The sequence below is a fragment of the Diprion similis genome, chromosome 14, assembly GCF_021155765.1.
Source record: "Diprion similis isolate iyDipSimi1 chromosome 14, iyDipSimi1.1, whole genome shotgun sequence".
Lineage (NCBI taxonomy): Eukaryota > Metazoa > Arthropoda > Insecta > Hymenoptera > Diprionidae > Diprion > Diprion similis.
Genome location: NC_060118.1, coordinates 6,287,099 through 6,302,170, shown reverse-complemented (window position 1 = coordinate 6,302,170; position 15,072 = coordinate 6,287,099). Strand labels below are relative to the sequence as shown.

The window sequence follows — 15,072 nt, the reverse complement described above, 5'->3', positions numbered from 1 at the left end:
CAAAATACAAATAAGAATGAAATTGTAAATGTACCTGCGCGTACTATTTGCGCTAGAAACTTATATTTTATAAACGTCGAACTCTGTGACAAGTGTGCATATAAATAAATCTAAACTAAAGGTGACTATAATTTTATACATCACATTAAAACTAGTAATATCATTGCATCATAGGTTGAAAGTTGATAAGTGTCGTGACGTTGTTCCATCTTCTCTAAATCTGTCTACAACTTACAATATACTATTTTTTTTAATTAATTATTTCGCAATTGAATTATTTATCGATTTCTACAAGTATGAAAATAATACTAATAAAATATTTATTTTGATATCGGATACATCAAAGCTCGGTTGATACCCTCTTTATCCGAATTATCTAAAGTTTGAAATGAGTTTTTTTTATGACAAGACTATTTCGTATAGAATTTTTCCAGTTTATATGGTCAAATAAAGTCTAATTTACAGTCTCTGTATAGTCCTGTAGTCTGTATAGTTACTCTGTACAGTCCGTTGCAAAAAGCTTATTCGAGAAACCAAAGAGGACATTTAGAAACTCCGTAGGTGGGAGGTGTTACACCCATAGCATAGAGATGTCCCATATACTGTCTATAGATGGTGTAGTTCTAATATTAGCCACAAAGTTCGCAATATGCAAGGGGTCCCGTGCCCTGATATTATAACTGTATTAATATGAGTTTAGTCGACAAACCATCAATCTAATCTAATATAATTAATTGAATTGTTTGAAGTTCGTCTATAGATGATTCTAGTGCAGTTGGAAATGTTTGATAGTGAATCGGTTTTTTAAATAAAATAATGAAAAACTCTACATGTATCTAGCCGACATCGTATACAAAGTTCAATATTTTCGATAAATTCCGTCACATATCAATAAAAATCATTTGTAGGGCAATAATTTATTGTTGTAATTGTTTGATAGTTAACCCCGGTCTTCTTCTGATTTATTAAAATTGTAAAATTGCAAAGTTGGGGTAATGACGTCATCATTGGACAAAATAGTGTTGTAGAAAGCATTTCGCTATCCGGATGAATAAATTTTCACCAATTTCCTTGAATAGCCGGACGAATAAATGAAAATTATTCATGTAAATATTAATAAATATTTGAATAGGCTAAAAAAAATTTTAATAATTGGCTTGCAAGAAGAAATTCAACATTTTAACAACATTATTCAGTAACTAGATGAAACTTAATAGGTAGGTTTTGCGGTACGAGCGTGAGTGCTTGGAGCGCTGGCGCGAGTTGGCCAATCGAAGCACTCTCTATGCCGTTTTCCACTTGCACGAAAGAACATACAGCAGTATGCAGGCTTCCTCCATGTGTATGCCCTAAGTATATACCTATATAACATACATATTATTAGAACCACTAAAATGTAATAAAGCGTTCAGTGATTAAAACTATACAATTTATGGACGGTAAGCGGGACAAGTTTGCAAACTTGTATATAAAACCATGGAGAAACTGTATTCCTGAAGCACAGACAATTTAAACCGCAGTGATGGCTTAACTTTTTGCAGATGCTTTACAAAGCGTCATAAGCGCATGCGCAACGCCATAAGATAGACAAAACTGCATCATGACTCTATTTCTCTCGGCTCGCTGCTTCTTTATGCCGTTGAATAGCAAGCGCACGTTCCAGCCATATAATACTTCAGTGGAATCACCATATTCGTTAACGGAAGGTGTAATTCGTTATCTATGTCAACGCCATATCTCGAGAATATTTCGCTGTATAATAAAAATTTAAAAATTTGGCGCGGTAGTGATAGCGTCGCCATTTTGAAAATTAGTTTTCGTGCGTGCCACATTCGAATGATGGCGCGCGAAACGCAGCCCCGAAATTTACCGACGTAGAATCGAGGCTGATAGAGGCCTAAGAGCCGAGGAGGACGAAGTGCCTTGCTCGTCATGGCACAAACGGTAAAATGGCGACGAACGACTCAAAGGCGCCGGTGCGCGTCGTGAAAAGAGTGCAGTTTGGCATTCTTTCTCCAGATGAAATTGTGAGTAAATTATCCTCCGCGTTTACAGCATTGCTTAGGCTACGTAAATATCAACTTACCCGATATTTTCATACGCGTATGAAGCCGCTAGCCTGATATTACGGTCAGTTTTTCTACCTACGTCTCGATCCTCCTGTTGGTGGTGCCTGGGGCGACGAAAGAGTAGTGCGTGAAATGCGTCGCACGTCAATATTGTCTAATCTATTCCCTGAATCAGATCCACTACAGTTTGTTTATCACGAAATGTTTCCTCGTTGGTTGTGTCGCGCAGTCGAAAGATTGCTACACCAAAATTAACGAGTATTACGATGCACGTATAACTATGTTTATTCCTGTATTCCCCCTCTCCCGCCTATAAATATGAGCTATCAGTACCGTTCTCGATCAAAAGTGAAAACTGACCTCGGTATGAAATGCTAATATTCATATGTTCGAATTTATCGATGTAGGACGGAATTGAACGCTCGCATTTCGATGCAGTTTCACCGTAAATACATTACGCAAACAAAATATTTGCTGATGTAACATGGATACAGGGATTCCAAAGTTTCCTAGGTCATTAGTCATCCAAATTGTTTGATAATTTTCCAATGATGTTAGACATTTGGATTAGCTTCGACCTTGCAACTGCTGAGTACGTAGAGAGACGGATTATTTTGAACATCATAGAATTAAGGGTGTTCGATGATGCTGAAAATTCTAGGCGTATTGGAAATATTCCGACAGTTTACTTGTATTTTTGAAAATGTTTACACCTTACTTTACATATTACAGTTTTGACATACTTTTCCTTTTTGGCGGTATGAAAATGGCCTAATTGATAATTTTATAAGAATCGTAAGAAATTAATCATAGTCTTATATTTCATGTATTTTTTACTGGTGAAATATAAACAATGAAATTTTCCTCGAGTTTATTATGTCGCACGTATAATTAACTATAAGAATCAAAAAGCATGTAAAAGTCTACTCGTACTTATCTAAAAATAATTTGAACCACAGCGCCGCATGTCAGTTACCGATGGGGGAATACGTTTCCCGGAAACGATGGAGGGTGGCCGCCCGAAGCTTGGCGGTCTCATGGACCCTAGACAAGGGGTGATAGATAGAAATTCCCGATGTCAGACGTGTGCAGGCAACATGACAGAATGCCCTGGACATTTTGGACATATCGATTTGGCCAAACCAGTATTTCACGTTGGTTTCATCACAAAGAGTATCAAGATACTGAGATGTGTTTGTTTCTACTGCTCGAAGCTTCTTGTCAGTCCAGTATGTATTAGAAAAAGTATAAAAAAAAAAAAAAAAAAAAACCAAATCAACAGACGTTGTCACATTATACGTTTTACTTGTCTTCCACAGCACAATCCAAAGATAAAAGAAATTGTTATGAAGACCAAAGGACAGCCTAGGAAACGATTAACGTTCGTCTACGACCTTTGCAAAAGCAAGAATATCTGTGAAGGTGGAGATGAAATGGACATAAACAAGGACGGGCAGGAACAGCAACAGGCAGATAAAAAACCAGGGCACGGTGGGTGTGGTAGGTATCAGCCAAACCTGAGACGATCAGGCCTGGACGTGTCTGCGGAATGGAAACACGTCAACGAAGATTCACAGGAAAAAAAGATTGTATTGACCGCAGAACGTGCCTGGGAGATACTGAAACACATAACTGATGAAGAGTCTTTCATTCTTGGTATGGACCCCAAGTTTGCCAGACCCGATTGGATGATTGTTACGGTACTTCCGGTTCCTCCACTCTCAGTCAGACCAGCGGTTGTTATGTACGGGTCAGCAAAGAATCAAGATGATTTAACACACAAGCTTGCCGATATTATAAAATCGAACAACGAGTTATTGAGGAACGAGCAAGCTGGCGCAGCTGCGCATGTTATATCGGAAAATATAAAAATGTTGCAATTTCATGTGGCCACACTTGTAGATAATGACATGCCGGGTATGCCGAAGGCGATGCAAAAATCTGGCAAACCTTTGAAAGCCATTAAGGCGAGATTAAAGGGGAAGGAAGGGAGAATCAGAGGCAACCTTATGGGTAAACGTGTGGACTTTTCAGCACGTACGGTCATCACCCCAGATCCAAACCTGCGGATTGACCAAGTCGGTGTCCCCCGTAGTATAGCGCAGAATTTAACGTTTCCAGAAATAGTTACCCCTTTCAATATCGACAAAATGCAAGAACTCGTGCGACGAGGTAACTCGCAGTATCCTGGTGCAAAGTACATCGTCAGAGATAACGGGGAGAGAATAGATCTCAGATTCCATCCAAAACCTTCAGACCTTCACCTGCAGTGCGGATACAGAGTAGAGAGACACATAAGGGACGGCGACCTCGTGATTTTCAACCGACAACCGACTCTCCACAAAATGAGTATGATGGGACACAGAGTCAAGGTTCTACCTTGGAGTACATTCAGAATGAATCTCAGCTGCACTTCTCCGTACAACGCTGATTTTGACGGTGACGAAATGAACCTACACGTACCTCAGTCGATGGAGACCAGAGCTGAGGTTGAAAACATCCACGTCACGCCTCGACAGATCATAACACCTCAAGCAAACAAGCCTGTCATGGGTATTGTGCAGGACACGTTGACTGCCGTTAGAAAAATGACAAAGAGAGACGTGTTCATCGAAAAGGAACAAATGATGAACATTCTGATGCATTTACCCAGCTGGGATGGAAAAATGCCCCAACCTTGCATCCTAAAACCAAAACCATTGTGGACCGGGAAGCAAATATTCTCCCTGATCATTCCTGGCAATGTGAACATGATCAGAACCCACAGCACACATCCAGACGAGGAGGATGACGGACCTTACAAATGGATATCACCCGGAGATACCAAAGTTATGGTTGAACATGGGGAATTGGTCATGGGTATTCTGTGTAAAAAGACACTGGGTACTTCGGCCGGATCTCTTCTTCATATTTGTATGTTAGAACTGGGACATGATGTGTGCGGTCGTTTCTACGGGAACATTCAAACTGTGATTAATAACTGGCTGCTGCTCGAGGGACACTCGATTGGTATTGGAGATACGATTGCCGATCCTCAAACATACTTGGAAATTCAGAAAGCGATTAAGAAAGCCAAGGAGGATGTAATAGAGGTGATACACAAAGCGCACAACATGGAACTAGAACCGACACCAGGTAACACGCTTAGGCAAACTTTCGAGAATCAGGTAAACAGAATCCTGAACGATGCTCGTGACAAGACTGGTGGTTCGGCGAAGAAATCTCTTACGGAATACAACAATTTGAAAGCTATGGTCGTATCTGGTTCGAAGGGATCAAACATCAACATTTCCCAGGTCATTGCGTGTGTCGGTCAACAGAACGTTGAGGGTAAGAGAATACCATTTGGATTCCGTAAACGCACGCTGCCACATTTCATCAAAGACGATTACGGTCCTGAATCAAGAGGGTTCGTTGAAAACTCCTACCTTGCCGGTCTCACACCATCAGAGTTTTATTTCCACGCTATGGGAGGTAGAGAGGGTCTTATTGATACCGCCGTCAAAACTGCCGAAACTGGATACATTCAGCGACGTTTGATCAAAGCTATGGAGTCTGTTATGGTCCACTATGATGGAACAGTTAGAAATTCTGTCGGACAGCTTATTCAGCTGCGTTATGGAGAGGACGGACTTTGTGGAGAGACGGTAGAATTCCAAAACTTACCAACTATTAAACTGAGCAACAAGGCATTTGAAAAGAAATTCAAATTTGATCCAACTAACGAGAGGTAAGTTGATAAGATTAACTTCAGTTTTGTTTGGTATTACGATATATCTCCAGTTCACTTTGGTCTGTAAAAAGTGGGTGAAGGTCAACCATTACTTTTACTGTTTATCAATGAGAAATAATTACAAGGTTACAGATGTAGTCCGAATTGAAATTTGTATAGAGAAATTACTAAGCTTTCGCATTTGAATGCTCACAATATTTAAAAATCAAGCTGAAAACGACATTTTTCTATTGCACAATTGAGTATATCTTTAAGAGTTATCTAGATAGTTACACTCGGAAACGTATGTGAATAGTTATTATGATTCTTTGTTGGACATTGCTATATGAGTCAATAACAAAAGATGAGTCATCTCCAACGTTACTAATATGGAAAAATAATAAGCCAATTCATCTCCCAGAATACAAGGTGTCGACAGATTGGGAATAGCCAGTGGATTGCATCGATCATGAAAAGTCATTACCTTGTTCCACTAGAAAAATTATTCTTTCCATGTTTTTTCTTACAATCATCTAGAAGCTCTATTCGTACTTCATAGATTTGTCGAAACTTGCTTTGGGAAATAATGTTCAATTTTCACGTTTTCTTGTCTTGTTATATATACTTTGATACCTCGTTAGTCGTGAAAATAGCACAATTTTGCTATATGTTCGGTGGCTAAAAGAATCAGGTATAAATCCAAGAAATTTTATTTCAGGAAAATTGTTACCATCCTGAAATATTTTGCCAAAGTTAATCATTTTGATAGTTACAGTTTCCAACTTGTAGCAATCAATTTTACGAATCCTGGATAAGAAAATTGAATCGATACACATCTCTTTGCGTCACTATCCATGTACATGAAATGTCAAAAACTTCTTTTACTTTTTGCAGATACCTTCGTCGTATATTCACCGAAGATATTGTCCGTGAAATGATGGGCTCTGGAGATGTGATTTCAGAACTTGAACAAGAGTGGGAACAATTGAACAAAGATCGTATTGCATTGCGTGAAATTTTTCCCAGCGGTGAGTCGAAAGTTGTGTTACCGTGCAACTTGCAGAGAATGATATGGAATGGCCAAAAAATATTCCACATCAACAAAAGGGCACCAACTGATCTTAGCCCCATCAGAGTTATCCAAGGTTAGCGAATTGATTGAATATTCTCTTCTCAAAGTTGTCGTCATGACGCGTTTTACATCATTTCATATGGCTCAATTTATTCACAGGTGTCAAGGATTTGTTGGAAAAGTGTATTATCGTGGCTGGTGAGGACAGATTGAGCAAACAGGCTAACGAAAATGCTACCCTGTTGTTCCAGTGCTTGGTACGCTCGACTTTGTGTACCAAATGTGTTTCTGAAGAATTCAGATTGTCCACTGAGGCTTTTGAGTGGCTGATCGGTGAAATTGAAACTCGATTCCAACAAGCACAGGTTTGTTTTTTTAAGATTCATCGTCATATTTTTAAGAATCAAAGAAAAGGAAGAGAAAAGCCATAACCAATGTTAAAATACCGCATATTTGCTAAACTCGAGCCTGTTTAATTAGGAATAGAAGTTGATGTTTAATCAATGTCTGTAAAAAGCTGTACCAAAACAAATTGATTGTTTCCTCCAGAAGCTGTATTGATATGTAAAAAAATTTGATGAAATAGACTGAAAATCACTAACATATGAATTCAGCGATTTACATGTACAAACAAGTGTTACAAAAATCAAATTAAATAGGTATTTCCTGGAGAAATGGTGGGGGCATTGGCTGCACAGTCCCTTGGTGAACCTGCGACGCAGATGACATTGAACACTTTCCACTTTGCTGGAGTATCGTCGAAGAATGTAACTTTGGGAGTGCCAAGACTAAAGGAGATAATCAATATCAGTAAAAAACCGAAGGCTCCTTCGCTAACTGTCTTCTTAACCGGAGCAGCCGCCAGGGATGCGGAAAAGGCCAAGAATGTACTTTGTCGATTGGAACATACGACTTTGCGAAAAGTCACCGCAAATACTGCAATCTACTATGATCCTGACCCCCAGAATACAGTGATCGCCGAAGATCAAGAGTTCGTTAACGTTTATTACGAGATGCCGGATTTCGACCCGACCAAAATCTCACCGTGGCTTTTGCGTATCGAATTGGACAGAAAGAGAATGACAGGTATCGTAGTTATTTATATTTATATTGGGGAAATTGAGGATCTCATTGTCAGCTTTAAAAAAAAGTAGAATATCCCTAAATATATAGTATTTTTTTTATGCTCATTGGAAAGGTCATTGTTAGAAGCTTAATGAATTTTATTTATGAACGAACGAAAAGAAAGTCAGGCTCTTCCAATTTTTAAACATGGTTACATATAGCCAGTTGTGTATTCCCCTCAGAATTAATATTTATGTTTGACTGTTTTCAGATAAGAAGTTGACTATGGAACAGATAGCTGAAAAAATAAATGCTGGGTTTGGAGATGATCTCAATTGCATATTCAATGATGACAATGCTGAGAAATTGGTATTGCGAATAAGAATAATGAACAGTGACGACAATAAATTTCAAGATACCGAAGAAGAGACTGTCGACAAAATGGAGGATGATATGTTCTTACGATGCATCGAAGCCAATATGCTTAGCGATATGACATTGCAGGTAAATCAAGCGACAAATACAAATAATAATTATTTGACATGAAGTGGTCTAGAATTGATTAACATTTGATATTTCTACAGGGAATTGAAGCGATCGGCAAAGTCTACATGCACTTGCCACAGACAGATTCGAAGAAGCGTATTGTAGTCACTGATACCGGAGAGTTCAAAGCCATCGCTGAATGGCTTTTGGAAACTGATGGGACAAGCCTTATGAAAGTTTTGAGTGAAAGGGACGTTGATCCAGTACGTACATTCAGTAACGACATCTGTGAAATATTCCAAGTACTGGGTATTGAGGCTGTGCGTAAATCAGTTGAAAAAGAAATGAATACTGTACTGCAATTCTACGGTCTTTACGTGAACTATAGACATCTTGCCCTGCTTTGTGATGTCATGACTGCTAAAGGTCATCTCATGGCTATCACTCGTCACGGTATAAACAGGCAGGATACTGGAGCACTCATGAGGTGAGTTAATATTTGTAACAATCGTTATTTCATCTGGAGCTTAGCCTTTGCACCACTTTATTATTACTGTAAAAAATCAAGGGTGCTGTAAATTATTCATAAAAAGTACGAATAACACAGCTCAAAAGAATACTTTCGCTATGTATGATATACATGAAATTGAAAATTTTTACCCTACAAGTCATACTTTTGCAACCTTTTTTTACTTTTTTTACTTTTTCTTATCTTACGAAAGCAAACGATAATCTTCTCCATATAAACCAGAAAACTCAAAGCAGGATAAAGTTTCTCTTGTAATTCAATGGAACAACTTTTGGCCAGTTTATGAATATTCTAAATATAAATGAAATGCGTCATTTTAGATGTTCCTTTGAAGAAACAGTCGATGTTTTGCTCGATGCCGCATCTCACGCTGAAGTCGATCCGATGAGAGGTGTGTCTGAAAATATCATCATGGGACAACTACCGCGTCTTGGCACTGGTAATTATCAGACAAAAAGTTACTAATCTCAAATAATTGCGATAGTAGTGATTTGAATATTTTCAAATATTTTATTCCGTAATCCACATTTTTCATCACACTCCTCTCGTTTAGGCTGTTTCGATCTCCTCCTCGACGCAGAGAAATGTAAGGCTGGTATAGAAATTCCAATGGCAGTGGGAGCTGGAATGATGGGCGGAGCCGGTATGTTCTTCGGAAGTGCTGCAACACCCAGCATGAGTCCTCAAATGACACCTTGGAACCAAATGGGTGCAACTCCTGGTTATGGAGCCTCCAGCATGTCTCCTGGTGAGTCGCAGTTATACCGATTCATTTATTATTTAGCCTTATACAATACAGACACGTTTGATTTGTCAGAATTTTATAAAATATTGTTAGTTGGTTTTGCACTGAGTAAAAACCTGTTCCGTATTAAAGCGCATCTAAAAGTCCTGAAAAATTTCGAAATGTTAGGGAAATTCGTTTGATATGGTAGAGTCAGAGGAATATCAGGAAATTTTGTACAAATCAGACCTGAAATACTTGCATATGTTCTTTGAAATTCGGCAACGAATTAATCTTCAAAGTGATCTTTAAGTTTTTCAACTTTTTACTAATACTTTGAACTGGCTGTTCGTAATTTTAGTATCGCTCGAATATTTTGTAAACTCTTGGCTCGCTTAAATATGTTTGCTGAAAGTCTAAGCTTCATATTTACTGGTACATACGAGCCTTTTATTAGTTTAAATAAAGTGTAAAGTTTAATTTTGGTCAGAGAAACCGGGAACAATTAAAAAAATTTCTAAATCTAATTAAGTATCCACCTCTATTTGAGTTAATTTAACACAAGTTCAATGTTGACAATCGATTGACAAAAATTTGAACCCACTTTGAAGTGATTTGTGAAAATTTTATTTTTATTGATAACTGATAACTTGCTTTTTTACAGCCCTGGGAAGTGGCATGACACCTGGAGGAGCCTGCTTTTCTCCATCGGGAGCATCAGATGCCTCAGGTTTGTCCCCAGCCTACTCTGTCTATTCACCGCAACCTGGCAGTCCGGGCAGTCCGGGGCCCAGCATGAGTCCCTACCCGATGTCTCCGGCAGGTGGAGCCTCACCAAGTTACTCTCCAACGTCGCCGGCATACCTACCGACTTCACCCAGCATGACACCTGCCAGTCCAAATTACTCACCAACTAGTCCAACTTACTCGCCAACTAGTCCAAATTACTCACCGACTAGTCCTAGCTACTCACCGACTAGCCCAAGCTACTCACCTACGAGTCCAAGTTATTCGCCCACTAGTCCGAGCTACTCGCCAACTTCCCCGAGTTATTCACCAACAAGTCCGAGCTACTCACCCACGAGCCCGAGTTACTCGCCAACAAGTCCGAGCTACTCGCCGACTAGTCCGAGCTACTCCCCTACGAGTCCGAGCTATTCGCCAACGAGTCCAAGTTACTCGCCAACTAGTCCAAGCTACTCACCCACAAGTCCAAGTTATTCACCAACGAGCCCCAGCTACTCACCCACGAGTCCAAGCTACTCGCCAACAAGTCCAAGCTACTCGCCTAGCTCTCCAAATTACACACCCGCTTCGCCCTCGTTTTCCCCCACCAGCCCCTCTTACTCGCCTAGTTCACCTCAGTATTCACCTGCCAGTCCAAGCTATTCTCCTAGCAGTCCTAAATACTCCCCAACTAGTCCTAGTTATTCGCCTACCTCCCCGTCGTTCGCTGGTACATCGCCGCAATACACACCAGCTAGCCCCACTTACTCTCCGACTAGCCCCACCTACTCGCCTACGAGCCCCAGCTACTCACCGAGCTCTCCGCAACACACGGCTTCCGGAAGCACGAGGTACTCGCCCAGTAGTCCTAACTACTCGCCGACGAGTCCAACTTACTCTCCGTCGAGCCCTCAGTACTCTCCTTCTAGTACCAAGTACTCGCCGACTAGTCCCACCTACACACCAACCAGTCCAAGCTACTCACCTACCAGTCCTACATATTCACCGCCAGTACCTGGCTACTCTCCGACCAGCCCTACTTATTCACCTGCTTCACCCGCCTATGAAACTGACGATTAGAAAGCTGGTAATTAAGATATTGAAAGCGATTTTGTACAGAATAATTGATTCATTGAATACGTTTGCTGGTATGAAAAAACTATATCGACGTGACGTCTATTTGTTCGGCTCGTATCGGTTATAATATTAATATTTCATTCATGTTTGACCTGATGGTAATTAATTTCATGAATCTTATTTTTCGTTTTCTGAAGTGAAGTTAATTCGAGTAAGTTGGGTTTACTATCAATTTCATGACTTCTGTACAATATATTTTACCAATGCGTTTTGAATGGTGAATATTTGGTGAAAAAATGTGTGCACAAACATTCCAAATTAGAAAAAATGATCCATCGATTCAGAAGTTTCGCAATTTTCATTATAGCCTGGCGAGAGTGGGGCGAAGGGAGTTTACAAATATTCTACAATGTATATCATACCGAACGTTTTTGATCATCGGTTGAACTAGGGTAAAATATGTATAGGGTGTGCTGACAGCCGGTACAGTAACGTTGCGATTGACGTATACCTATAATTAGACTGTCATGCGATATAATAAAAATGTAAGTTATATTATTATTCTTAGATCTCGAAATGGAATATTGTTAATATCAGAAAACAAGAAAAACAAAAAAGAAGTTGAATGGAAACACTGAGAAGCGTGCGATGTATAAACATGAATGTATAATTTCACGCGCATAAATTATTACGATTCACGATTGAAGTGCGAAAGTATACAGTGATGTATGTATATTAGCCTTGCAGATGGGAAATAAGTAGAATATTTGTAAACGGATATGTTCATGGATAATGGATAAGAATTTCTTTACACTCACGGTGTTAATTGTTGACCAAGCATAAGTTTTAGCTTCTTTTATATTTGTAAATTACAATAAGTTCATCGCCATTTATTTAAATTACACATAGCACTTATGTATGGAAACAACGCAATTGTGCGTTTAAATTTGAATATACGTACGAATGCATTTTTATAAAAAAAAAAAATCATACATACGTGCTGTTATTTTCTTTTGTTTTTTATACTTATACATGTACATACATGAATACATTACTTGGCACATAAGAAAACAGAATATCAAATCAAACTTTATTTTCGGCATATGAAATGTAAAACCGTGTTTATGCTAAAATAAAGATATTTTCCAGAAAAATATACGTCATCGAAATTCTCGTTGAAATGCATAAATTCTACATTCTGTATTGGTCTGAGAACTGTAAGGCGGATTGATACTGATACGAGTATTTCATGATACCACGAATTCAGGGTGAATTCATTGGATACCGACAGCTGATCGTCGTGCCTTAAAATTATAGTAAACTGCCGTGTTTATTCGATAATTTTATGACACTCCTTTAGGCTGCTTCCGCGGCACAACTCAAGTGCGCTGATATGAATACATGAAAAATAAACTGTCAAACAGTAATTATAAGGAATTGAGATGCATCTAGAAGACTTTGATTTTAACAATTATGATTACATTCTTTCGTAATTTTTTGACGTCAAGGTTGAATTTTGAACAGTGTTATTTTTATAAAAAGTAGATTGAATAATCATGGGTTACAGCTGATTGTGGGACATTATGGAGGATCGAAGGAGGTTTGAAATTGATTGTCTGGTTTGTTTTGATAATTCGTTAAGATTTCTAAATATTTACCTGCGAAATGACTTTTAATAAAATTTGAAGGTAACTGTACTAGGATTTGAACAGTATACTAAATTTGTTACTCAAGTTTTCACACGTACTTTAGAAATACTTGACCGATTTTGATTCTTTTTTTTCTGTGGATAGCTAATTCTGGTCAGGTTTCAGACTATATTTCGTTACCACCAGATCAATGGCTTTAGAGGTACAACGATATTTGTAACCAAGACGGAAAGGAATATGCGAACGCTGACTAAACCCTTACAGAGATAGAGCTGACAGGCGAGTGCTGCAATCACGAGGCAGGTATTGCCTTCACGCATTATCTACACACGCTATTTGTAACACATGCGTAGGAATGTGTTACTTGAGAGGTAAGCCAATGCCGGTCTGCAGCGGAAAATAAAGTATATCAAATGCGCGCATGAGCCACGGATCTTCCAATGCGGGAAATAGAGCATATCGAATGCGCGCATGCGCCACGAATCTTCTACAGCGGAATATAGAGCATATCGATTGTGCGCATGCGCCAATTCTGTTATTCAGGAATAATGCACTTCACGCACGCTACGCAAGCCTCGAAAATGACACTTTCCAGCCAGGTGTTACAGAAAGTTATTTTCGAGGGTTTTTAAGGTGTCTATGAGCTCTGCATGAAAAATATCTATAAGCTCCGCGAATTCTAAAGAAAAATATTCGCGGCCTGATTCGCGACGGGCTGTCAGTAGCGATATAAATGCAAATAGGATTGAATACAACACTACTTTCATAATAGTTATTCTAAGATGTAACTTCAAAGACAGTAACGAATTTGAAATTTAAACTTCGAATAAGAGATCTATCCCCTTGAAGAGTGAAGAGGCAAAGCAGACTCACGATCGAAACCATCAACACTTGGCGGGCGGTTCAGGTACACTACCCCGCAATAGTAACGTTCGAAAAATCGTAGTTCTAGTAGTCCTGCCGTGTTGAGCTAATTGATATGCAACATAGTTTCTTCACCAGAAGCTTGATATCTTGCTCATATTTCTTGATCCTCTCTATAAGTTGTAGCCTAGGCAAATTTCCCAGTCTACTGTGAAGGCTGTTTTTCCAATGGTTTCTTGGGTATTTTTTGTAAGAACAACCATTTAAATAAAATTTCTTATAAATCTCGGATTATATTTATTGACATTTAAACGAACTTTGTAAATTTTTTGGAGACGAAATATTGAATATAACTTAATGTATAATGCCCGATAGGAACGTATGCAAAAAAAGGTGTAGACATGCTATCTCAAAAAGAACTAGACCAATCCTGCTCAAATTTTTACAGCATCATTATTTTACCTATATCTATCGCGAAAATAGTATAATAATGATTGCTTTTGTAGGTTTTGTTTTACCAAAAACTATTTGAAATTTGCTTTTTTTCCATTTGTTCAGCTCGTAAAACGAAAACTACCTGGGCAATCACGATTATCCTAGTTCACGCGATAAGTATAAGTATAATAAAGATGCTGTAAAAATTTGAGCAGGATCGGTCGAGTGGTTTTTGAGATAACGTGCCAACATTTTTTTTTACATATGTTCTCATCGGGCAGTATAAATTAAGTTATATTCACTATCTCGACTCCAAAAAATTTACAAAGTTTTTTTGAATACCAATAAATATAAGGTAAAAATTATGAGAAATTTTATATGAATGCTGTGTTTTTCAAAAAAATATCCAAAAAACCATTGGAAAATTACTCCCCTCTTAAACTTACGAACGTTATCTCCCAAATAGAAATCGACTTTCATAGATTTTCTTCAGGAAAAGATTTAATTTTCAAAATTTGGCGCGGTAATTAGAATAGCTCGATATCTAATTTCGAAGAAAAAAATTTTTCTCAATATTTACACCTCAGAGAACACTTGGACATAAAAAAAAAACGAAAAGTGCCAGAACTTGAGGATTAGGACGCGTTCAAACGACCCGTGGATT

At 38.6% G+C, this 15,072-nt stretch overlaps 1 protein-coding gene across 3 annotated transcripts; it reads left to right on the top strand.

Annotated features, from left to right (window-relative positions):
• The first annotated feature begins 1,872 nt into the window (after nucleotides 1-1,872).
• LOC124414403 (DNA-directed RNA polymerase II subunit RPB1) lies at nucleotides 1,873-14,432 on the top strand. Of its 3 annotated transcripts, none has more exons than XR_006930038.1 (12): nucleotides 1,873-2,027; nucleotides 3,029-3,298; nucleotides 3,389-5,799; nucleotides 6,676-6,926; nucleotides 7,013-7,218; nucleotides 7,513-7,939; nucleotides 8,190-8,422; nucleotides 8,503-8,891; nucleotides 9,254-9,372; nucleotides 9,487-9,681; nucleotides 10,322-11,580; nucleotides 14,422-14,432. XR_006930038.1 is itself a non-coding variant. In XM_046895341.1 (12 exons), exons 1-12 carry the CDS (start codon nucleotides 1,950-1,952, stop codon nucleotides 11,461-11,463), a joined length of 5,511 nt encoding a protein of 1,836 aa, XP_046751297.1. In that variant the 5' UTR covers nucleotides 1,873-1,949; the 3' UTR covers nucleotides 11,464-12,607. The 3 variants fall into 3 exon arrangements, 2 of the variants coding, with proteins under 2 accessions (XP_046751297.1, XP_046751296.1); XM_046895341.1 differs by lacking the exon at nucleotides 14,422-14,432 and having other exon boundaries at nucleotides 10,322-10,664; nucleotides 10,875-12,607; XM_046895340.1 differs by lacking the exon at nucleotides 14,422-14,432 and having other exon boundaries at nucleotides 10,322-12,606.
• Nucleotides 14,433-15,072: the final 640 nt, after the last annotated feature.

What these genes read in the sequence shown, in the direction of transcription:
- LOC124414403 (XM_046895340.1), top strand. Translation starts at nt 1,950, where the DNA reads ATGGCGACGAACGACTCAAAGGCGCCGGTGCGCGTCGTGAAAAGAGTG. An exon ending in TTTGATCCAACTAACGAGAG is followed by an intron (nt 5,800 to 6,675) that starts GTAAGTTGATAA and finishes TACTTTTTGCAG; the next exon opens with ATACCTTCGTCGTATATTCA. An exon ending in TTAGCGATATGACATTGCAG is followed by an intron (nt 8,423 to 8,502) that starts GTAAATCAAGCG and finishes ATATTTCTACAG; the next exon opens with GGAATTGAAGCGATCGGCAA.